We start from the raw sequence: 25,459 nt of genomic DNA, 5'->3' as shown, positions 1-25,459 counted from the left end.
GTTTTCCAGAGAGCATGTAGATGATCCAGAAGAGGATTGGGAGAATATCATGTGGTCAAATGAAACCAAATGGAACTTTTTTAGTAAAAACTCAACGAGTCATGTTTGGAGGAAGACGGATGCTGAGTTGCATCCCAAGAACACCATACCTGCTGTGAAGCATGGGGGTGGAAACATCATGCTTTGGGGCTGTTTTTCTGCAAAGGGGACAGGATGACTGATCCGTGTTAAGGGGAGAATGAACGGGGCTATGTATTGTGATATTTTAAGCCAAAACCTCCTTCCATCAGTGAGAACATTGAAGATACAATGTTGCTTGGTCTTCCAGCATGACAAAGATCTGCAACAAAGGAGTGCAACAAAGGAGTGGCTCCGTAAAAACCATTTCAAGGTCCTGGAGTGGCTGAGCCAATCTCCAGACCTCAGCCCCATAGAAAATTTGTTGAGGGAGTTGAAAGTCCATGTTGCCCAGTGACAGCCCCAAAACGTCACTGCTCTAGAGGAGATCTGCATGGAGGAATGGACCAAAGTACCAGCTACAGTCCATACAAACCTGATGAAGACTTACAGGAAATGTTTGACCTCTGTCATTGCCAACAAAGATTATGTTACAAAGTATTGAGTTGAACTTTTGTTATTGACCAAATACTTATTTTCCACCATAATTTACAAATAAATTCTTTAAAAATCCTACAATGTGATTTCCTGGATTTTTTTTCTCATTTTGTCTCTCATAGTTGAAGTGTACCTATGACGAAAATTACAGACCTCTCTCATCTTTCTAAGTAGGAGAACTTGCACAATCAGGGGCTGACTAAATACTTTTTGGCCCCACTGTAAGTGTTTGGAGGAAACCAGGCACCATCCCTACAGTGAAGCATGGTGGTGGCAGCATCATGCTGTGGGGATGTTTTTCAGCAGCAGGAACTGGGAGACTAGTCAGAATGGAAGGAAGATGAATGCAGCAATGTACAGAGACATCCTGGATGAAAACCTGCCTCAGAGCGCTCTTGACCTTAGACTGGGGGACTGTTCATCTTTCAGCAAGACAATGACCCTAAGCACACAGCCAAGATATCAAAGGAGTGGCTTCAGGACAACTCTGTGAATGTCCTTGAGTGGCACAGCCAGAGCCCAGACCTGAATCTGATTGAACATTTCTGGAGAGATCTGAAAATGGCTGTGCACCGACACTTCCCTTCCAACCTGATGGAGCTTAAGAGGTGCTGCAAAGAGGAATGGACAAAACTGCCCAATGATAGGTGCACCAAGCTTGTGGCATCATATTAAGACGACTTGAGGCTCTAATTGCTGCCAAAAATACATCAACAAAGTATTGAGCAAAAGGTGTGAGTACTTACGTACATGTGATTTCTTAGTGTTTTATTTTTAATAAATTTACAAAAATTTCACAAAACGAAACTGTTTTTTCATGTTGTCATTATGGGGTGTTGTGAGCAGAATTTTGAGGGAAAAATTAATTTACTGTTTTGGAATAAGGCTTTAACATAACAGAATGTGGAAAAAATACTTTTTGAATGCACTATAGCATTAGACTGATTATCAACCATTTTAAAAGGTATCCAGTTAGACATGTTATTTGGATTCATACCTGCCACGTGATGAATGGATCTCTGATAAAGGGTTACATTTAACATTGTTACATCATCACATGACTTACACAAAGCTTTACAAATGTCGAGGTCCAAAAATTGAGTTACACCTTTGTGCAGGGGTGGTGGCCAAGACGTTTGGTGCTCTTGGTCCCAGTGTGGAAGGTTCCCAGTTCAAGACCACCACTGCCACATTCTCCTTGTAATATGGAGTTATAGGCATCAGCCATAAAACATGAGCAAAATCAACATGCAGATCCACCTGTGATCTGCTGTGGTGACGTCGAGTGAAACAAGGATAAACCAAAAGGAATTATTTACCCCTTGCTGTCATCTTTGATCTTTGCTGTCATGTTTGAGGTTGCATCATTTCAGATTTGAATTATACTGTGGAAATGTCTGTGAGTAAATGTAAGCAAAATATATTTATACTGTAATATATTTCTGCAATAATGCTATGCCAGTATAATTTTTGTTAAATTGAGACTGTTTTCCACCAAAGAACATATGTTCCATTAATAATTTGGGGAGCAGTATCTGTTCTTCTTTTCTCTGTCTCTTCAACTTGACATATTTTTTTCTTTTGGAAACCTCATCTTTGATTGATGCAGTCTTTTAATTTTCAGTGATGAATTTTCAGTTTCCAGTTAATTTTCAGTGAAGAAAGTACTGTATTTTCTGGAGTATAAGTCATGTTTTTTTTTAATCTAGTTTGAGAGCTTCTGCGACTTATATACCGAAAAAAAATCACAATTCATGATCACAAATTTTCATTACAGTGGAGAAACACAACATTAAACTGCCTTTAAAAAAAAAAAAGTTTTATCTTTTCCAAATCTACTACAAAAGTGGTTTCAAATGTTTAAATGCTTTGTACATTCACCTGACATACAGTCATCTGTTCAGTAGCTTGATGAAGCAGTTTACTCATGTTTTGCACCTGCTGCAATAACAGTAATGGGCTCCTAGTTTCTGATCGCTAAAGCAATATTTGTTATAATTAAATAAATAATGCACTGGGTTTTCAAATGTTTAATTGCTTGGCATGTTCACCTCACGCTCATGTTCATCAGTGGCTGAAAGAAGCAGTTTATTCATGTTTTGTGCCTAGCGGTGACATTAATTAGCTCATTACATGTGCTCTTTAACACAGTGTGCCTTATGAATAAATAATGCCATTATCAAATTCAGTTTGCTTCTTCTCGCATTAAGTAGTAAAGGCAACTTATACACCTGTGAGACTTATATCTCTTTGTTTGTTGTTGTTTTTTTCTTGAAAAGGCATTGTTGGACAGGTGCTACTTTTACTGTGGGAAAATACACACTGGTCAGTTGATATTTACAGTATATGTAAATGTTAACAACATCTGCTAGGATGAGCTGGAGATGAAAATAAAATATTTGGAATACCTTATTATAATATGCATTTCAACATTTTTATTTAAAAGTTTATTAGCCTTCTATTGGATGGTTAAAGTTAATATTAGCCACCTAGGTAGCTAGACAAGTCATGGCAAGTGAAACTAACTAGCCAGAATCATGATCAGTAAACTGATCAGTCCTTTCAAACGCCGTGCAGATTGCTGCTGTTGCTGCTGCGTTCATGTACTGTTGGAAATTACACCCTGCTTGCTTGGATTTTTTTTTTTTTTATGTGGGTAGGGGGTCAGCTTCACTGGGCTCAGGCACCTTATATAGGCAAGAATGAATCTTTTGTGTGGATACAATGAATTATTTTACCAAAAATAAAATGAAAACCACACTCCTGTCACAAGCAACTGTTGAGTTTGAAACAACAAAAAAGACCTGTAATTTCCGACGGTACTTGAATGCAGCAGCGATCTGCGCGGCGTTCAAAAAGACTGCTCTGAGGATATATTCAATCATCTTTACACTTATATTTATTACTCCTTTTGACAGTTTTGTGTTGTAAATCAATATATATGGCTTAGTAAAGTAATACTGTGATACAGCAGCCACTACGGCACACCAGCGTTTTTTTTTTTTTTTTCAGGCGTCTTGCACACTCCTGCGATATTTTTAGCTCCTATGCATCCTGCACCTTTCATAACAAATCCCTCCGAAGCAAAAGTAATTACCTGTCCAACAGAAAGAGGTCAACCTCTGGATCACTTTTCAGGACCTTCAGATGCCTCCGTTGTTTCCACCAAGAAAATGCCACACCGATGTTAACTCTCGTCTGACCTCTTGCTTTATCCCAAGCCTTTTTTAACGCAGCCTTTTCTGTCTCCGGCTTTCTTTTCCTTGGCTTTCTATCGGGATGAGCTGTTAAACGTAATGGTGGAAGTGGTAGTTTTGGCTGTATTCCCTCTGCCATTGTACAGAAGTGAACTTCGATGAAATGAGATGAGTGTGCGCGCGTAGCGGAAGGAGGGACAGAGGTGAGCGTTGAGACTGGTGACGCGAGCAGGAAGAACTAGACATGAAGGTATGGTGTCAGATCAGTGACAAAACCCCACTCGTGCAAAAAATGCGTTCACACGTAGATATTAACTACGCAAACCATGATGCCACCACCTCAGGGAGATTATTTGTGTGCGCAGTTAATATCTATGCGTGAACGCATTTTTTATGCGAGTGGGGTTTTGTCACTGATCTGACACCATATGAAGGCATCTGATTGGTTTTTTGAGAGCGCACTGCAGGGCTTATACTGGCCGGATCCTGATACTGATCCTACAGCTGCTACTAACGTCCGATTTTTTTTCGTTCCTTTTTCTGAATACATAATGTATTGACTACTCTTAGGATAGATGGACCATTTCACCCAATATAACAAAACATGTTTCTGAACAGAGTTACCTACCCTAGCTTTAACTATGAAGATGTTCAGATGAAAAATTAATAGGTCCTTCCAATGAGGAATTTTCAGCACGTTTTACAGAAAGTTACATGTGGTAATTTGATACTTATCTTCTCTGAGCCATTTTGGGTGAACGGCAAGCATAAAGTACAAGTCTGATAGTGAATAACCCCACTAAACCACTAACAGTCTTTGTATTTCATGAATTTGAATTTGTGTGCCTTTGATGACAACAGTGTTTAACTTTAGGTTTTTCTATGGTGTAAATTACTTTCATAATTTAAATTGCATAGAGAAAGAGGTACTAATGTCTGGAGAAGCTTGTTTTATTTCTCTGCTGTGTTTTTGTTTGTATTGCATTTTAAAACTGCTCATGAGGTTCTTGTTGTTGTTGTTGTTTTTTTTAACCTCCATTCCTGTACATCACTCACACCTTACTCATTTTTCCTAAGCCATGTCAAACTTAACAGTCTGAAGGCCAGGCTGCTTTTAGGCAATCTTTTCCTCTTCTTGTCTTGGCACCACATACCTCTTGGATAAGGGGGAGTTATTGTGGGGGAGGGGGGGTGTGATGGGTATGAAAGGGGAGACACAGATTTTCTTTCATCCTCAATCAGTGCGTTGCATGCAATATGCTGTCACACTGCCGCTATGCTGTGGCAATAGCCCAAGTGTGAATTATACTTCTCTCTCTGTGGGTTTCTCTTTGCCCAACGGGTCCATTACATGATAACCAATTAGTCAAAGCTTGGCATCATGTCCTGCCCTGCCCTGCCATGTCATGTTTACTTTACTGTGTCTTATGAAGAATCCACACCTATCACCCCACCCCTCCCCACCCCACCCCCAGTAACTACAGCCATACTTGCAGTGCTTCACTTTTTCCACATTTTGTTACAGCCTTATTCCAGAATGGAGTAAATTCATTTTCCCTCAACATTCTACTCACAAAACCCCATAGTGACAACATGAAAAAGTTTTTATTTTTTGCAAATTTATTAAAAATAAAAAAACAAAGAAATGAATAATAATAATAATAATAATAATAATTTATTAGACATCCAAGCATAACAGAAATTCACTCATGTGACCAAACTCATAGCAGAAAAGTAAAAAACAAAAAGAGATATAAGAAAATAAATCAAATACATGGTGCCTAAAGGTGTAGGCAGAAGCAACGCTTATCCATGCCTACCCTTCTGTATAAAATCATCAGGCATATATGCTTGTTCATAGACATTTATACCCAACACTATCTGAACACAGCAGCACCTAGTTACAGATAAAGAAGTCATGTAAGTCAGTACTTAAGCACATGTCATGTGCTTAAGTATTCACACCCTTTGCTCAATACTTTCTTGATGTACCTTTGGCAGCAATTACAGCCTTGGGTCTTCATGAATATGATCCCACATGCTTGGTGCACCTATCTTTGGGCAGTTTTTCCCATTCCTCTTTGTAGCACCTCTCAAGCTCCATCAGGTTTGATGAGGAGCATCGGTGCACAGCCATTTTCAGATCTTTTCAAAGATGTTGAATCAGGTTCAGGTCTGGGCTTTGGCTGGGCCACTCAAGGACATTCACAGAGTTGTCCTCCTTTGATGTCTTGGCTGTGTGCTTAGGGTCATTGTCCTGCTGAAAGATGAACCATCAACCCAGTCTGTACATTGCTGCATTCATCTTTCCCTCAATCCTGACTTGTCTCCCAGTTCCTGCTGCTGAAAAACATCCCCATAGCATGATGGTGCCACCACCATGCTTCACTGTAGGGATGGTGCCTGTTTTCCTCCAAACATGGCGCCTGGCATTGACACCAAAGAGTTCAATCTTTGTCTCATCAGACCAGAGAATTTTGTTTCTCGTCATCCGAGAGTCCTTCGGGTGCCTTTTGGCAAACTCTAGATGGGCTGCCATCTGCCTTTTACTAAGGAGTGGCTTCCGTCTGGCCACTCTACCATACAGGCCAGATTAGCGGATTGCTGCAAAGATGATTGTCCTTCTGGAAAGTTCTCCTCTCTCCACAAAGGCATGCTGGAGCTCTGACAGAGTGATCATTGGGTTCTTGGTCACCTCCCTGACTAAGGCCCTTCTCACCTGATCGCTCAGTTTAAATGAAGAGTCCTAGTGGACCTGAACTTCTTACATTTACAGATGTTGGAGCCCACTGTGCTCATTGGGATCTTCAAAGCAGCAGAAACGTTTCTGTACCCTTCCCCAGATTGGTGCCTTGAGACACTCCTGTCTCGGAAGTATACAGACAATTCCTTTGACTTCATGCTTGGTTTGTGCTCTGACATGCACTGTCAACTGTGGGACCTTATATGTAGACAGGCGTGTGCCTTTCCAAATCATGTCCAATCAACTGAATTTACTCTAAGTGGACTCAAATTGAGTTGTAGAAACATGTCAAGGATAATCAGTGGAAATAGGATGCACCTGTGCTCAGTTTTGACCTTCATGGCAAAGGCTGTGAATATGAACATTTGATTTCTTCAGGGTTTTTTTGCTATTATTTTTATGAATAAATTTGCAAAAATGTAAAAAGAAAACCTTTTTTCACATTGTCATAATAGAGTATTGTGTGTAGAATTTTGATGAAAAAAATGTATTTCATGCATTTTGGAATAAGGTTGTAACATAACAAAATGTGGGAAAAGTGAAGCGCTGTCCGGACATACTATATTTACTCCATATATTGATATTTATACTCAACATGTGCCCAGTACCAAACTTTAAAGGTCTACTCTCAAGTGAATGCCTTTCACAGTGGCCATTTTTTCCCCAGCATCTCATCCCTACCTTTAACTGTGGCATGAGCTTACCCGTGAGTCATTGTTAGTGTCTGCTTTCACATCCCTCTGCAGTGATGAGGGTCGCTGCCACCCCAAGAGTCAGTTGGCTCATTTAATCCCCCTGTCAGCCAATATCAAACAGATGTCAGCATCAAAGAGGGACCAATCTATAAATCACAGCTTGTGTGTTGGATCGGGGGCTCCTTTCCAAGAAGGACATAAGAGAAGAGGGTCTAAGCCAAGAACCACCCATCTTACAAGAGGCAGCTTCCCTTAGGGCTTGTCCATCTACCATGCATTACAAAGAGCCTTTCTTCCGTCTACCAGTCTCCACCATTGTCCTGCACTACTCCCATAGCCTTGTTTTCCAGTATACCTGAGGTCTCACATACATTGATTCTCAAACTCTTGAAGGTATTAGTTTCTATGAGATGTTAAAGACAAGGCCTCCCAGTATGAGAGGGGGGATATTAAAAAGACATGATGAGGAATTTGAAAGATCAACATTGAATTACCAAGCGTTTCCTGTGTACAACCTGATCCTTGTCATCAAGCGGGCGACGGGTGCGTTTGTTTGCTTGTATGTGTGCGTGTAAATGAATGGAAGTGGTGAAACCCCATCAGCGGTGCTCAGATTCTGTTTCGTCTGCTAGCAGACAGACTGCAGCTCGTCTGCCGCCATTCTGGGCCAAGAGTGTATGTGACGCATGTACGAATATGCGCTTTGTCTCATACACCATTGGTTGTATCATATACTGCTACAGCCTGCTGTTGATTTCTTTGTTTGCATTGTTAGTGTGAATCTTATCAGTGTTCTACTCATCAATCAACTTTGGCTGCTGGGCTCTTTCAATTTCTCTTTCTAACCTGACAAAGGTTCAGCTATTCTGGATTAGCAGACAAATAAAAGGCTCATCTTTACACATGTACTTTGTATAAATATCAAAAGATTGTCTTGCAAAAATGCCCCTCCCCCTTTAGCAAATAACATTTCCTGAATTGTGAGACAGTTTGAGCATGATGAAGATTTTACAGTTATTTTACTCAGCTGCAATTTTCTTTTTCTTTTGACTCCCTTTGTTCTTGGAGTCACCACAGCAGATCTGATATAGAGCCACATGGTGATTTGGGGCAAGTTTTACACCGGATGCTGTAACTGAAGCAGCTCCACATTACATGGACAAAGGGTACAGGTGGCCTTTAATCAGGGTTTCTGTTTTGTAACAAACATACTAGCCATGTACTGTAAGGCATTGAAATGGGTATACTGGTCCGGTCTGGGAGCATGCACTGCTGCCACTTGTCACTGCATCAACCACACTGCAGAACCACCCTGGGACTCAGATGACAATCACCCAGGTAGACACCTGGTTAAGGGTGCACGGTATATGAGGTAGACAGTATAAATGATATAAATTTGGCCTACAGTAGAGATTTGGACTCCACTGACCAATCGCGATAACACTTGTTGACGTCATGGGCCAACCCAAACCAATGTCTGTATTGGCTTCTGATACCAGCATAATTCATGGATTGGAAATTTCCTATACAACCTGGGGAGTTTTCCGATCCCACAAGTGCTGCTTTGCTGCTCTGTTTGCTGCAGAAGGAGGGGAGGAGGGTGTTCTGAACTGATGTGTGTCTCTCACTGAGCTGAGGAGTGTTGTAATGTGAGATGCCTCCATTTGATCAGTGTCTTCCACAGTTAGCAGCCAGCTAACAGGGAAGCACTGAGGAGTTCTGTTGCCAACATGTCCTCTGAACATCACAAAGCCAAGACAGCAACGTGCAATGTTTGTAAAGCTGTTCTTTATTTTAGCAGACGCTCCAGTTGGAGGCATGACCTGATTCAAACATTTGAGAAAGCGACACATTAAATAACGCAAGGATTTTTTAACCGGGAGCAAAAAGACAAAATCAGACAGAGAACGACGATTTACCCAGACTGACTTCAAATGTGAGTTAATTAAGTACTTTTATTAATTTTTTATTGGTGGGTTCTTGTTGAGTTTTGGAAAATGGGAAATGCACTGTTGACGGTTCATGTATTCAGAGTGGGTGTGCCATCTGGTGTTCAAAAGATGAAACTTCAGCCACTGACCCAACATTAAATTAATGTATTTACTTCTTTCACCAAACCACCAAATCCAGGCTTACTTCTTCGATGTACCTTCTGGCAAACTGTAGCTGTAGTTTTGAGATCTGCACAATAAATGATTTCAACATTACATTCTATCTGTTTTTGTTTTTTTGTTGTTTCTTTATTTTATTTATTTATTTGATCAATTTGGCTTTGCGAAGGGGCTATATAACCTATTCAGAAACACTGCCATTATAATTTCCACACTTGAGTTGATATTACGACATATACTGTTACCGTGAAGGGATTCACTTTATACCGTGATATGAATTTTCGGTCATATCATCCAGCCCTACACCTGGTCCATCTGCACCCCTCAAAAGTAACAATCTACGTATCTGCTGCAACTAGATGATTCGTTCCAAAAGAGTGCAGGCTCACCGCCTAACAGGTTGGCTTATAAAGTGCAGACCCGGTAACCCGCCCCGGGTCAGAGACATGTCAGCTGGACTAAGAAGCAACAAGCTGTCTTATAAAGTACAGCTCTGGCAACCCGCTCAGGGTCAGTGGTAAAGGTAACAAGGTGTTGGCACCAAGGCCACCAAATGAAAGAAAGGAGCTGCACCCTTGGCAAGACATGATGGAGCTGTTCAACTTTCAACAAAAACCACAACTAGAAGCACTCGGAAAGCGCAAACCTCCGCCAAGGCCATGGGGTCAGTGACGTCACATGGAATTCCCTTTGGCAAAGAAACTTATTCCACGTCATTTCACGCATCTACCGTCATGTTCCAGATTCAGTGGTTAACCCTCTGGCGTCCGAGGGCACTTTTTTGGACAGTTCACTTGCCTGGCATAAATGTTTTATTATTGCTGTTAACAGCTCTCCCTGCATCCCACAATTGAAGTTTTATGTCTCTTTTTTCAGGACAACCTGTACTTTCAAAATAAATATGCTGTAGTTGTGTTTAATAAGTGTAATAAAGGTTTACAATCAGAAATAAGAAAGGAAAAAGTAAAGCGGAAAATAATTTTCCACACACATTTATTCAAAACACACAGCAAACTATAATAAACAACTGTTTTCACACTTTATAAAGGTATTTTGCGCTCTTGTGTGAAAGACTCTACAGCAAAAAGGTTCTAACAATAAACATAATGCACATTTTGAACAATATATGTTTGTCTTCATCTCAGAGCAGTTTTTCTGCTATTACACAAAGGTCACATCACAAAGTTCTACTATGAAGTTGACTGTGTGTTTGTTCTCTCCTGCTCTGAAAGCAACATTCACACTTCGAGACTCATTCAGTTTGAGGAACGGCCCCTCCCCCCTCGCTCCATTGATATGGTAAACAGAGCTTTACGCCGGAGTGAGAGAGCTTGCCACAGGCTTATCCAGTAACATTCACAGGAAAACTCGTCAAGCAATCCTGATACTTACACACTGTTTGAGAACGCGAGATTGTATGACAGGCTCTCCGTCTGCTCCGTCTGCTCACTTTCACTTTCGCTGTGCGTAATGGCGCAGGGCGCATTGGAGCAGCCAGGAAGCTATTCAGATGGGCCAGCTAGTAACACATCACTCCTAAAAACAATCTTTGGTGTGTCACGTAAAGTGAATCTGCCCTACCATTGGATTTTGGAAAACCATGTTACGGTGAACTAATTCCGATTGGACTTCTCATATTGTTCACGTCATCACACAGCTTCTATTAGGAGTACAAAGATGGTGCACAGTGGCTCGAAAGTCCGCAGAGTTAACTTTTCAGCAAAAAAAGAGTAACTTTCTATCTCATATCATTAAAACGTTACTTATAATTTAGTAAAGCTTGGTACAGCGTCAGCCCCAGAGGGTTAAAATCTTCAGCAAATGTATTTATAAAGAGAAACTGCATGAAATACACAAGTTTTTTTATTTTCTAATAATTTTATTCAATGAGGAGAAACAAATGCTAAATTATTGTTGCGTCGTAACTTAATTTTTGTTCATCCTTTGTGACCTGTCTTCATGAAGTTGGATGCAAAAATGTTGAAATTGGCGGAGGTAACAAACGCTGCTTTGGTTTTATATTTTTTTACCCCAATGGTACGCGATCAAACATGTTTGAAGCCGTAGTCACTAAGAATACCCAGTTTAAAGGAGTTCCGACATGATTGAAGCCGTTAAGGCTATGAATACCCCTGAAGTTACTGCGTACTGTCACCGATTTTGAGAATTAGGACAAATGCAGTGGACAAATGTCATTACATGTATGTATGCATGTATGTATGTATGTATGTATATACGAGGGCTGTCAATAAAGTTACGGTCCTTTTTATTTTTTTCAAAAACTATATGGATTTCATTCGTATGTTTTTACGTCAGACATGCTTGAACCCTCGTGCGCATGCGTGAGTTTTTCCACGCCTGTCGGTGACGTCATTCGCCTGTGAGCACTCCTTGTGGGAGGAGTCGTCCAGCCCCTCGTCGGAATTCCTTTGTCTGAGAAGTTGCTGAGAGACTGGCGCTTTGTTTGATTAAAATTTTTTCTAAACCTGTGAGACACATCGAAGTGGACACGGTTCGAAAAATTAAGCTGGTTTTCAGTGAAAATTTTAACGGCTGATGAGAGATTTTGAGGTGATTCTGTCGCTTTAAGGACTTCCCACGGTGCGAGACGTCGCTCAGCGCTCTCAGCCGCCGTCGTCAGCCTGTTCAAGCTGAAAACCTCCACATTTCAGGTTCTATTGATCCAGGACGTCGTGAGAGAACAGAGAAGTTTCAGAAGAAGTCGGTTTCAGCATTTTATCCGGATATTCCACTGTTAAAGGAGATTTTTTTTAATGAAAGACGTGCGGACGGGTCCGCGCGTCGGGACGCAGCCGACGCGACGCTCCGCCACAGGAAAAACACCTCTGTTGAAAGCCTTAAGGACAAGTTGGAACATGTCCTGCCTGTTAAACAATTTCTCATATACTCACTCCACTGAAAGCCATCAAAAGCCGCCTGGATTTTACAAATGGTTATCAACACGGAGGTGTTTTTCCTGTGCCGCCGCACCGCGTCGGCTGCGTCCCGACGCGCGGATCCGTCCGCACGTCTTTCATTAAAAAAATCTCCTTTAACAGTGGAATATCCGGATAAAATGCTGAAACCGACTTCTTCTGAAACTTCTCTGTTCTCTCACGACGTCCTGGATCAATAGAGCCTGAAATGTGGAGGTTTTCAGCTTGAACAGGCTGACGACGGCGGCTGAGAGCGCTGAGCGACGTCTCCCACTGTGGGAAGTCCTTAAAGCGACAGAATCACCTCAAAATCTCTCATCAGCCGTTAAAATTTTCACTGAAAACCAGCTTAATTTTTCGAACCGTGTCCACTTCGATGTGTCTCACAGGTTTAGAAAAAATTTTGATCAAACAATGCGCCAGTCTCTCAGCAACTTCTCAGACAAAGGAATTCCGACGAGGGGCTGGACGACTCCTCCCACAAGGAGTGCTCACAGGCGAATGACGTCACCGACAGGCGTGGAAAAACTCACGCATGCGCACGAGGGTTCAAGCATGTCTGACGTAAAAACATATGAATGAAATCCATATAGTTTTTGAAAAAAATAAAAAGGACCGTTACTTTGACAGCCCTCGTATGTCTGTACAACCCCAATTCTAATGAAGTTTGGACGTTGTGTAAAATGTAAATAAAAACAGAATACAATTATTTGCAGGTCATCTTCAACCTATATTCTTATTGAATATACCACAAAGACAAGATATTTAATGTTCAAAATGCTATACTTTATTTTTGTGCAAATAATTGCTCATTTTTGTCATGCTTGACCCTAGCTCAGGGTTTAGGTCCAGGTTTCGAATTTATGTCCTATATGGTTTTCTGGTTTTTGTTTTCATATGTTTATACTTTATCTTGTAAATCTGAGTTTGGTTCTGTTTATTGCTTTGCTTTGATTTCTAGGTAGTCACTGGTTCCATTCTTTATCTTATTATTTTGTTTAGCATTTATTGATTCTATAGTTGTTTTTTGTATTTGTTTAGTCATGTTTCTTTAGGTTACTTTAATCTTAGTTTTGTTCTGTTTATCACAATTATTGTATATGCTTAGTCACAGGTTTTTATTGTTTATTGCATTATTCAGTTGTCACCTGTTTTGTCTTCTGTTAAATCAGTAGTTTGTTTTGCCATTTTTATTGTACCAGTTCCATTCCAGTTTTAGTTTTAATCATTAGTTTTCTGGTTTTCCCCTTTTTTGAATTTTTCAGTAGTTCGTAGGTTTTCCGCTTTCGTTTTGCTCACATTCATTTTTGAACACTTCATGTTTCTCACAGTGTTTTGGTCACTCACTTCTCTTGTTTTGCACCACTTTGTTTTGCCCTCTCGCACTCTCTTGCCTTTCTTCTCTCTCTTCTTTGTTCACTTCACCACACCCCTTTCCAGAACTTTCCACACACCTGCTTCACATCAACCTGATTAGTTTGCTCCTCTTTAAAACCCTCACAGATCCACAGCTCACTGCCCTATTGTTGACTTCGTTCACTTTCTCACCTCTCATTTTTGTCCACTGTGCTTTTGTGAATTTTGACCTTGCTTGTGTGCTCCGACCTCTGCCTTGTTGTATCCTGAACTCTGCCTGTATTTTGACTCTGCTTTTGTTTTTGCCTGCCTTATACCTCAGTACCGTGTGAATGAACCCTGCCTAGTTTATGGACTACGTCCCACCCTGTACCATGTCTAATACCTCTGCTCCTATGTCTGACTACCTGTGTACTGAACCCAATGCTTGGTTTCGAGATAAAGCCTTTTCTTCATCTGAACCAGGGGTGTTAGAAGGAAAGGTGATGTAACACAGTGGTAAACATACCACTGCCCCAGCTTTTTTTTAAGGATGTTGCATTCAGCTATTTCAAAATTGTCAGTGCTCGTGGTAGGCTGGAACCAGAGGCAGTAGGAGACCTATGCAGACTCACAGGCATGGTTGGTTTAGATCAGGGGTGCCCAAGTTCGGTCCTCGAGAGCTACCTTCCTGATACTCTTAGTTGTCTCCCTGCTCCAACACACCTGAATCCAATGAAAGACTCATTAGAAGGCTTTTAATGAGCCTTTCATTGTCACCTAGCATACTCGCTAGGTGACAGCGAGTATGCATTTAAGTTTACCTAGTCAGGCTGAATGGTTTGTGCTGAATCCGCCCAGGGATTCTCTGCTGTGTTCACGCCGGGTGTCTACAGATGTGGTCAAATCCCATGATATCACATAGGGGTTCAAACGAGACTGCGCTGCCCTATTACTGATACTCCTCCATTTCTGTCGAACGAACATTGATGTGCTCTAACAGTAATATATTCTACTTCATGGCACATCGTACATCTTTCCAACTTGTAATGTAAATGGCTGCCAACTGTTGATGAGGGGGAATAACTTGAAAGTTGTTTTTAATGGCCCGGTCACACGGCATACGACCATTCCTGAACGAAGGGAAAAAGTAAAAAAGTCACAGTTCGTTGATAAAAGGTGGAAGAATGAGCTTCATCACTGAATAGCCTGTGAACCAAGAGCGCAAAAGGGACAAAAGAGGAACAAAACCGAAGCTAACATTGATCTTGATGCTTTAAACGAAACACACATGGAGCCACTGCTGGAGCAGTGTTTGTCTGCATCTCTCAGTTCCAGGACTCAGCCCTGGAGAAACTACAAACAGAAGCTCTGGAGACTGTGCATACATCGGTGGACCCACCTGTTCTGGTTCCTCATCCAGACCAACAGAGGGATCATCTCCTTCATCATCAGAATCCTCACTTTGTGCCAGCTGCAGGAACGAAGCTGTGTAAAGATCAAACGATGTCAACGAAAGTCCAGATTTCTTGTTTTGTTTGGGCTTCATTGCCCTTCGTTAAGTGCTGTGTGACTGGGCCATAAGGCAGTGTTTAACCTCATATGTATTTGTGTTTAAAAAATACTTTTTACAAACTATTCTTGGATTTCTTAGTTACATTATCACCTAGTTTGATCACGCGAGCTTCATACATGTTGAAGGAGAGTCAGTAAGGCACGAGGAGACGGGAAAATGTGTGTGCATCAGTGAGAGTGTAAAAGCCCCCTGACACTTGCACGACTTTGATCCGTGCACTTGCACATGTGTCGTTGTGACGATCCCACCAGCTGTGTTCCCAGCTGGACGCCGTGCTTTGTTCCACTGGCTGCCACACGCTGTGCGCTTGACGATCGACGCTGGATGCTACGTATATAAAATAATTATTTCGTAGCGGATTAATCATTTTCTCTGCGAGTTGTTTGTTGAAAATAGCTCTAATCACTTCCTGAATCACAGAGGAGCGCTCCAGCCACAGCTGTATTAGCACATGCACGCTGAATGAGCTGGAGAAAGCATTTGGAGCCGTCTTAAATGGTAATTGTCATGTTTACATGGTCATGGCTTGATAAAACAGTTGCATGTTCTTTCCTTCTTATGAGCAGCTGTAAAAGTATGTGATAAATTTAACATCTCTTTATCATTCAGATGAGCTGCACTGTGATGTGGTGTACTGATGCAACCACTCACACTGTTTATTTTTATACTCGACGAGCTGCACGTAGTGTTGGCGAGTCGATCGCGCAGCGTTGCATGACATTTAATGTGTGACAGACTTTTTTGAACATTTCGAAATTTTCTTTGCGCAATTGCATGCGCCGACACCCCCCTTACGTCCAGTCTACACCCGTTAAAGACGGGTTTACTCTCCTGCACGACACAGTGCATGCAGGTGGGTGCATCAGAGTTGTGCAAGTGTCAGGGGGCCTTTAGTAACTGTTTGGCTAGAGAAATGGCTATAGAATTGAGAATGGCTGAAGAGGCTTGAGCCTGTGCAGCACATCACATTATTCACTGGAATGGCATCTGTGAATAACACCTGCTTGTCTGTAGCAAACCTCTGGCCACATCTGCTTATGTCCTCATATTTGTCTTATTTATTTGATTCAAGTGACTCTCAGTTGACTGACAGTGAGTGATGTGCTGCATCGTCATTGACTCTGCTGACACGGTATTTTATTGTATTCAGAAGGGGAATGTATCCCATCCCATTGAATGTTGTAAAGTGCAAGAGGCTGCAAGGTTAAATTTCCTGTTAATAGCAATGAGTGAAAGCAGACCAGGATTCTTGCATGTAAACAAGTTTTGGTTGTTTTTCTGCAACGTGCCCTTTTTTAATAATCCTGAAATTAATAGTATGAGCATTGTGATAGCAGGTACATTGTCAGCAAACACTAGGAATAAGGAATTTTGCATAACCCCAAATTAGTTTGGTGAGTAGTTAACAAATTTGAAAACTAATTTTACAGGAAATGCATTGTCACATGATTTCCCTGCATTGTTAGATCTAGGTATTTTCATATTTCAGCAATAATGACAGGAGTTTCAGCATTTAATTAAGCCTTAAGTGGTTTAGAGCCAAAATTGTGTTCTACATTTGTTTCATCTGTTTGATAGACCTGTCTGTGTAGATATGCAGGCATATGGTATATATGTGCAAAACAGTTATTCGTGCACATTGTCCTTTGTTCTCCTCAAGGTCTCCTGATGGATGAAGAATTTTAGGAATGCTCAGTGTTCTGTTTATCAGTGTAATCTGTCGGTCAAATGGTTCAAATTAAATTGGTTTGATTGCGGCTGATTGCTCCAATTTGAGCTCTTTGCACCACAAATTGAGTTGAACTTCAGGAGTGAAGTGGAATGAGGGAGAAGGTTTTTATGGAAGTCCAAAGCCAAAGATAGAAGAAAGAGAGAAAGCAACTGAGCTTTGAATGGATATGGTGCACACTGCTCAACATGCAGTGTTGCACTCAGCATGTGAAACCCATTTATTTCTCTACTGTGCCTTCTTAAATGAAGTTGGGGAGAAGTCTACCTGCTGCAAGCTCGCTCTCTCTCTCTCTCTCTCTCTCACGCACTCACACACACACACACACATTTCTCAGACTTCACCGGAAGTCGATGTGATTGCGGAAGCATGACCTAACACCAGCCGGTGTTTGTTTTAGGTCTCCCAGGTGACCAGAGGCTAGAGGAAGGAAACTGAGCCTCCATCACTAGAGACTGTCATCTAGGAACATGTTACTCTTCATATGTGTGTTTGTACGTCAATCTCTGTGTGTGTGCTTGTATACAATTAATACACTCGCGTATGGGTGGGTAGCATTGTGACCATTGAGAGCAGATGTTTTGGACCACTTTGTGTAGCTGCAAACAGTGTGTGTCATACACATCATGAGCAAAAAGATACAAACCCTCCTCTCACATGTTCACAGTTTTCTGTGCATCTTATTATGGACCTAGTTTAAAAACACATACTTTTCATATTCTTTACACAGGTCCCTCATTTTCAGCATGTACTTCCTCTGTCCACCCCAGGTATTGAAAGAAAGTGGTCCGCCTCACATGAAAAGCTTTCTGACCCGTGTCACAGTGGGAGAATTCTCTGCTGAAGGTGAAGGTAACAGCAAGAAGCTGTCCAAGAAGCGTGCAGCTCTCTCCATCCTGCAAGACCTGAAAAAGCTGCCATGTATCCCTACTGTAGAGAAGCCCAAGACACACTACAAAAAACGTACCAAGACCATTCAGAAGGTAGTGTTGATTTACAGGGCTGAAATTTCACAATTCATGTCTGTAAATTAATTCTCACAAATCCATAATGTTTTAAGGTACATTTGTAATTGTACTAACACCCTCTGCTCATTGGTCATCGCCTAGCTTGAGCAGGTCACAGTGGCACAGTAAGGTAACTCAGATGACACCAAGGTCCTCCTGAAAGTAAGGTCAGGTCTGGGAATATGTATTAGTACCACAAAACCTAGGCAGACAACTGGCACATCCCTCCCTCTTGAAAATACCCATTTGTCTACCATAGCCACGTAAAACCTGGAAATCTCCTTTGTCTGTTCCAGTTGATAGGGTCTTCGACACTAAGACATTTGCATGCTGGATCATGCCCAGGGAAAAGCACCGCATGTCCAAAATGTCATAGTTGATATTCTCTCATGATTGGACTCCTCATCTGAGTCAATCTAGTGGTACACAAGAATTGGACTCCTCCCTCAACTTCTTAAGTGCTACAATCGTGGCATCCACTGAGTTTGCAAAGATCACAGCATTGTCCACAAATTCAAGGCCATCATAGTGAGCAAATACACATGTACTGTGTATGCTGTGTGGAGTGGGGGCAGAATCTCAGTTCATCAGGGATGTTCAGTACTTGCATGGACTGCTTGATGGGTAGGGTTGCGGAAACCAGTGGTTTAGGTGGCTTTGTTGGTGAGGTAAGGTTTATTGACCTTGAGTTTAAGGACAATGCTGTAATCATTGCAGAATCAATGTGTACACTCACTGCAGCATTTGAGAAGCCAATTGAAGTTTCAGAGTGTCTAGGCTTGTGACTGTCCTGAATCAAGGCAAGTATCCAGGCTTTCAGCTACTTCCTGGACATGGACTTGTCAAACTTGTAGAGACATTCACTTTTCTCAACAGTGACATTCTTGTCCAGGACCCAAGGTGGTTCCATGGTGTGGTGTGTGTCAGCATGTGGCACCAGTGCATGTTTTGAGACCTAACCTAAACCTGACTAGCTAATGAATTTATTAACAAAAAATCATTTCAGCACCCATGGAGATGTACATTGTACAAATTATATAGTTTATAGGGTGTTTGTTATGATACCTTAAATGAATGCAGTTTTTGGATTTGATGACTGTCCTATGTTCTCTTCTAGACAGGACCAGACTATGGTCAGGGCATGAACCCCATTAGCCGCCTGGCCCAGATCCAGCAGGCCAAGAAGGAGAAGGAGCCAGAGTATTTGCTGCTTTCTGAAAGAGGAATGCCCAGACGTCGGGAGTTCATCATGCAGGTACACAGTGATTTTTGTTTCTTATTAAATTTTCTTCTGCTTTTTATGTAACCCATTATTTTGCAACAAGAAATGGTTTCCCTCGAGTTTTTGATGTCTGTACATTATGTACACACACTATAGTCTGGAGGCACAGTACGCAAAATCTGCCCAACCTTGCAGTGAATGACTGATGTGAGGTTTTGATTGTTTTTTACTCCTTTAACGGTGTACTTTGAGAAACTGACGAGTACCAGTGGAGTACTGCTGGGTAAAACTGTATTCAAAATGGTGTCCAAGATGGCAGCTGTATTAGTTCTGATATTGTAACTTTAAAATAAATAAAATATAAAATGTTTTGTAATACTTCATTTTCTAGGTTTTTGAGGATGCTGAGTCCAATTATGATGTTATTTTGGCATTTTTACATGAATATCCTGTGAAACAGTCCCTGTATTAGTTATTTACAGTGCATCCAGAAAGTATTCACCCCGCTTAATTTTTTCCACATTATGTTATGTTACATGCCTTTAGCCAGCGTATAGCGATGTACGAGAAATATGTTGAATACACTGATGTACATGTAATAAGTTATGGGTACATTTTCTGTAAATTATGAGCACGTTGAAGCACTCTGGTATACAGCATAGTATGGCGAGTACGTTGAAAGATTTTGGGCATGCACAATATTTTTGATGCATGCCAGTGTATGGCTCATACATCCCACATACACAGGCCATAGGTTGTAGGTAAGTTATGAGATTATTGACACACGTTTCTTGTAAATTACTCACATGTCAAAATACATCCATTGATGCTGTCCATTGATTGGCTCAATAACTGAAAGCTGTAGTCATGCCAACAGTTCAGACTGTTTCAAATATTAAAACCATTGTTGGTAAATACAAAGTCTGAATCTTACCTCTTTGTTTCAGCCGGATTTATCATGACTATGGGGCCATTATTGTAGTAAATGTGTACGAGGTCTATTAGATAAGAAACCGACACTTTTATTTATTTTTTTAACTATATGGATTTGAATGACGTGCGATTACACCAATCATGCTTGAACCCTCGTGCGCATGCGTGAGTTTTGTCACGCGTGTCGGTGACGTCATTTCCCTGTGGGCAGGCCTTGAGTGAGATGTGGTTCAGCCCTCTCGGCTGAATTCCTTTGTTTCACACGCTGCTCGAGACGGCGCGCGTTGCTTTATCAAAATTTTTTATGGACCTGTGAGGAATATCCGAGTGGACACTCTTCGAGAAATTAAGCTAGTTTTCGGTGAAATGTTTAACGGCTGATGAGAGATTATGGGGTGTTTCTGTCGGTGTAAGGACTTCCCACGGAGCGGGACGTCGCGCAGCGCTTCCAGGCGCCGTCGTCAGCCTGTTTCGACCTGAAAACATCTTAATTTAAGGCTTAATTCACCCAGGACGTCGTGAGAGAACAGAGAAGATTCAGAAGAGGCCGGCATGAGGACTTTATGCGGACATTCCACTGTTTAAGGACATTTTTTAATGAAAGGCGTGCGCGCAAATTCGCCGAGTCGTTTCCGTGACGACTCAGCGAATCTGTGTGCGGCGCGACAGGAAAAACACCTCCGTGTTGAAAACCATTTGTAAAATTCAGGCGGCTTTTGATGGCTTTCAACAAGTGAGTAACTGAGAAATTGTTTAACAGCTTGGGCATGTTCCAACTTGCCCGTTAAGGTTTCCAACGGAAGTGTTTTTCCTGTCGCAACCCCCCGCGGTTGGGTCCGGCCCGACATGCGACTCTGCCTGCACGTTCTTTCATTACAAAATGTCCGTTAACAATGGAATGTCCGAATAAACTCCTCATGCTGACTTCTTCTGAAAGTTCTCTGTTCTCTGACGACTTACTGGGTCAACAGAGCCTGAAATGTGGAAGTTTTCAACTTGAAACAGCGAGACGCTGCCGCCTCGAAGCGCAGATCGCCGTCAGGCGCCGTGGGCCGTCCTTACGGCGACACTACCAGACCAAAATCTCTCATTAGCCGTTAAAATTTTTACCGAAAACCAGCTGAATTTATCGAATGGTGTCCACTCAGTTGTGCCTTACAGTTTTGAAAACATTTTGATCAAACAAAGCAGCAGTCTCTGAGCCATTCCTAAACAATGAAAAAATCGACGAGAGGGTGGGCGACTCCTCACTCAAAGACTGCCCACAGGCGAATGACGTAACCGACAGGCATGAAAAAACTCTTGCATGCCCACGAGGGTTCAAGCATGTCTGATGTAATCACACATGATTCAAATCCATATGGTTTTTGAAAAAAATAATAAGGTCGGATACTTTTCTAATAGACCTCGTATTTCGATCTGTGTGTGTGTAACCAGATCCACAAATGTGTAACCACGTCCACAGATGTGTAACCAGATCCACAAATGTGTAACCACGTCCACAGATGTGTAACCAGATCCACAAATGTGTAACCACGTCCCCATATGTGTAACCAGATCTACAAATGTTTAGCCACGTCCACAAATGTGTAAAAAAAAAAAAAAAGTGTGTGTGTGTAACCAGATCCCCAAATGTGTAACCACGTCCACAGATGTGTAACCACGTCCACAGATGTGTAACCACTGTCCACAAATGTGTAACCAGATCTACAAATGTTTAACCACGTCCACAAATGTGTAACCAGATCTACAAATGTTTAACCAGATCTACAAATGTGTAATCAGGTCCACAAATGTGTAACCACGTCCATAAATGTGTATAAAAAAAAAAAAAAAAAAACCTGTGCGTGTGTAACTGTGTGTGTGTGTGTGAAAATCGGCCACTCAATTGGATGTTTTCTTACATGTGACTTTTGCAACACTTCTGCCGTGGAAGATCCACAAATGCATGTAGCGATTTGTACCTGTGTGGAGACTTGTCTGTGTGCCTCCATGGCTATACAGCGTCATACCACCAGGAGCGCAACCACCAATATCAGTCACTGCCACTGTTTTAAGCCTGGCTGGGCCCTCAAAATGTTTTTTCTGTGTTTCGGAGACCAGGAGCATGGATGGATCTTCTTGCTTCTTTTAATTTTAAATAAGCACATGTATAATTATTCTCAAGTGATATGTATCCCTTGGAGTTGGGTGAAATAAAAAGTTAACAAACCTGCACAGTGTGGTAAATCTGCTGAAGAACAGGCCATTGTCACATAAACATGAGAAAAAGATAGAGAGAAATGAGAACGTTATTGTGGCGTGCAATGAAACAACATTGAGTTGTGGAGTTTGCTGTCCTCATATGAATGCTTTTACCTAAACCCATTTAACATGACGTGCACGATTTATAAAGATTATAAATTCTCCTCTGTATACTTTGTGATTTTAGACCTCCCAGTACTTCCCTCTTTTCTCACACTCTCCGTACCCTCTTGAAAGTTTAGTTTAATATTCATTACTTTTATAGCATACAGTTAAAGTTCAGATCAACACCCACCTTCATAATTCTGTTCTGTGCAGTGTAGTAGCCAACTGGTTTATACTACCCAGTTGTCATTCAGGCTTTTGTTACTAGTAGAGAAAACACAGACTGCCTTGTGTGCTATGGATGGATAATGAAAATGTGTATTGTAGGAGAGAACTGATATTCTTGACCGTTACAATGCTTCTTCTCGATGTAGCAACAAACTTCAACACTAAATTAAGTTATGGATGATTGAAATAAGGTGCTTTCACACCTGCTTTGTTTTATGTGGACTTTCAAACTTTTCAGTTTGGTTTGAACCAAAATAGCAGGTGTGAAAACTTCCTGAGCCCACAGTTTTGACCCAAGGACCAAAATCTGGTCTGTTGAAAAGAGGCGGTCTCAGTCCAGATTAAACTTAACCATGGTGGGGTTCCTTTGCAGCGTGAAAACACTTTTTGGCTCTGTCGGGCTTTTGGACCAGTTACAGCAATTTGACTCACATTATTGTCACCCATTAAACAATAGAAGAAGGAAAGAAATGGACCATACCGTATCTGTACATCAAAACAAGAACATTTGCCCAACACCTTTTTTGATGAAAGTTGCTTAAACACCCTCTCGAAACTAATGGTATGAAATACGGGGGGATATAGCAATCAGCATGTCCGTCTGTCCGTCCACCTGTGTATCTGTTCATTTTTGCTTCTTAGCGCAATATCTCAAGAACCAGTTGACCATTTTCATTCATATTTAGCATCAGGATGTACTTGGGTAGTCCCCTAACACTGGTCGATTACGGTGACGTTGGAGTCAATTTCAAGGCCACAGCAAGATATTCAACATATTGTCATTGCCACCCTTGTTAGTGTGATATCTCAAGAAGTTGATCAGTTTCATTCATATTTAGCATAAACATGTACTTGGGTGATCCTCGACACCAGCTGATTACATCGACCTTGGGGTCAATTTCAAGGTCACAGTGACATATTGAAGATCTAGTTATTGTTACCCTTGTTAGCACTATATCCCAAGAACCAGTTGACCAATTTCATTCATATTTAGCATAAGGGTGTTCTTGGGTGATCCCTGATACCAGTTGATTATGGTGACTTTGGGGTCAACTTCAACATCACTGCAAGATATTGAAAATATTGTCATTGCCACCCTTGTTAGCACCATATCTCAAGAATCAGTTGACCAATTTCATTCATATTTAGCATAAGTGTGTACTTGGGTGATCCCCAACACTTTGTATAACTGATTTGTGGGGGTTGGGGGCTATGTTATCTCCTGATGACTCTTGTTTATTAAGGTTGATTAAACGCCCAGCCTAAATTCATTAATTTTGAAACTCCAGCATATTATAATAAGCAAAAAAATAATGTATTCACAAGGTGGTTTTTGTTGCATCTGCATCTTACCCTGTGATGAAAAATGGTGTACTGTTTTGTAATCACTGAAGCAGTAACGAAAGCTGCAGTTTTTTCGATTCCCAGTGGAGAAGGGAAGACAAGTCAAATGGAAGAGGTCGTGTTGGTGTTAGCCTACACAGCTAACCAGAGTAGCTGTGTTCTCTTACCTGCAAAACCGCCTCGATTTGTTTGAGCTCCAGGTCATAAACAAACCGCAAAACATGTTTCCACTGCACCATCAGTTTTTCTTTGCATTTTCACTTTGTTTGCCGTGTAATTTGCCCAAAACCTCAGGGCTGTCTCCGGATGTAGGGTTATTGCGTCATACAATCCCTGCCAATAATTATGGAATCACCGGCCTCGGACGATGTTCATTCAGTTGTTTAATTTTGTAGAAATAAAGCAGATCACAGACATGACACAAAACTAAAGTCATTTCAAATGGCAACTTTCTGGCTTTAAGAAACACTATAAGAAATCAAGAAAAAAAAGATTGTGGCAGTCAGTAACGGTTACTTTTTTAGACCAAGCAGTGGAAAAAAATATGGACTCACTCAATTCTGAGTAATAAATTATGGAATCACCCTGTAAATTTTCATCCCCAAAACTAACACCTGCATCATATCAGATCTGCTCGTTAGTCTGCATCTAAAAAGGAGTGATCACACCTTGGAGAGCTGTTGCACCAAGTGGACTGACATGAATCATGGCTCCAACAAGAGAGATGTCAATTGAAACAAAGGAGAGGATTATCAAACTCTTAAAAGAGGGTAAATCATCACGCAATGTTGCAAAAGATGTTGGTTGTTCACAGTCAGCTGTGTCTAAACTCTGGACCAAATACAAACAACATGGGAAGGTTGTTAAAGGCAAACATACTGGTAGACCAAGGAAGACATCAAAGCATCAAGACAGAAAACTTAAAGCAATATGTCTCAAAAATCAAAAAAATGCACAACAAAACAAATGAGGAACGAATGGGAGGAAACTGGAGTCAATGTCTGTGACCGAACTGTAAGAAACCGCCTAAAGGAAATGGGATTTACATACAGTAAAGCTAAATGAAAGCCATCATTAACACCTAAACAGAAAAAAACAAGGTTACAATGGGCTAAGGAAAAGCAATCATGGACTGTGGATGACTGGATGAAAGTCATATTCAGTGATGAATCTCGAATCTGCATTGGGCAAGGTGATGATGCTGGAACTTTTGTTTGGTGTCGTTCCAATGAGATTTATAAAGATGACTGCCTGAAGAGAACATGTAAATTTCCACAGTCATTGATGATATGTGGCTGCATGTCAGGTAAAGGCACTGGGGAGATGGCTGTCATTACATCATCAATAAATGCACTTTTACGTTGATATTTTGGACAACTGAAAGGATGTTTGGGGATGATGAAATCATTTTTCAAGATGATAATGCATCTTGCCATAGA

At 41.3% G+C, this 25,459-nt stretch overlaps 1 protein-coding gene across 2 annotated transcripts in view; it reads left to right on the top strand.

Annotated features, from left to right (window-relative positions):
* The window catches only part of stau2 (staufen double-stranded RNA binding protein 2), a 316,665-nt gene that overhangs the window by 77,698 nt on the left and 213,508 nt on the right, over nt 1–25,459 (top strand). For both annotated transcript variants that reach the window (XM_034170168.1, XM_034170176.1), the window contains exons 7-8: nt 17,708–17,920; nt 19,062–19,199. In XM_034170168.1, the coding sequence (XP_034026059.1) occupies nt 17,708–17,920; nt 19,062–19,199 (351 nt within the window). The remainder of the gene's footprint in view (nt 1–17,707; nt 17,921–19,061; nt 19,200–25,459) is intronic.

This window comes from Thalassophryne amazonica, chromosome 1 (genome assembly GCF_902500255.1).
Source record: "Thalassophryne amazonica chromosome 1, fThaAma1.1, whole genome shotgun sequence".
In the NCBI taxonomy this organism is placed as follows: domain Eukaryota; kingdom Metazoa; phylum Chordata; class Actinopteri; order Batrachoidiformes; family Batrachoididae; genus Thalassophryne; species Thalassophryne amazonica.
The sequence above is the reverse complement of the archived record's forward strand: the minus strand, read 5'-3'. Positions and strand labels throughout refer to the sequence as shown.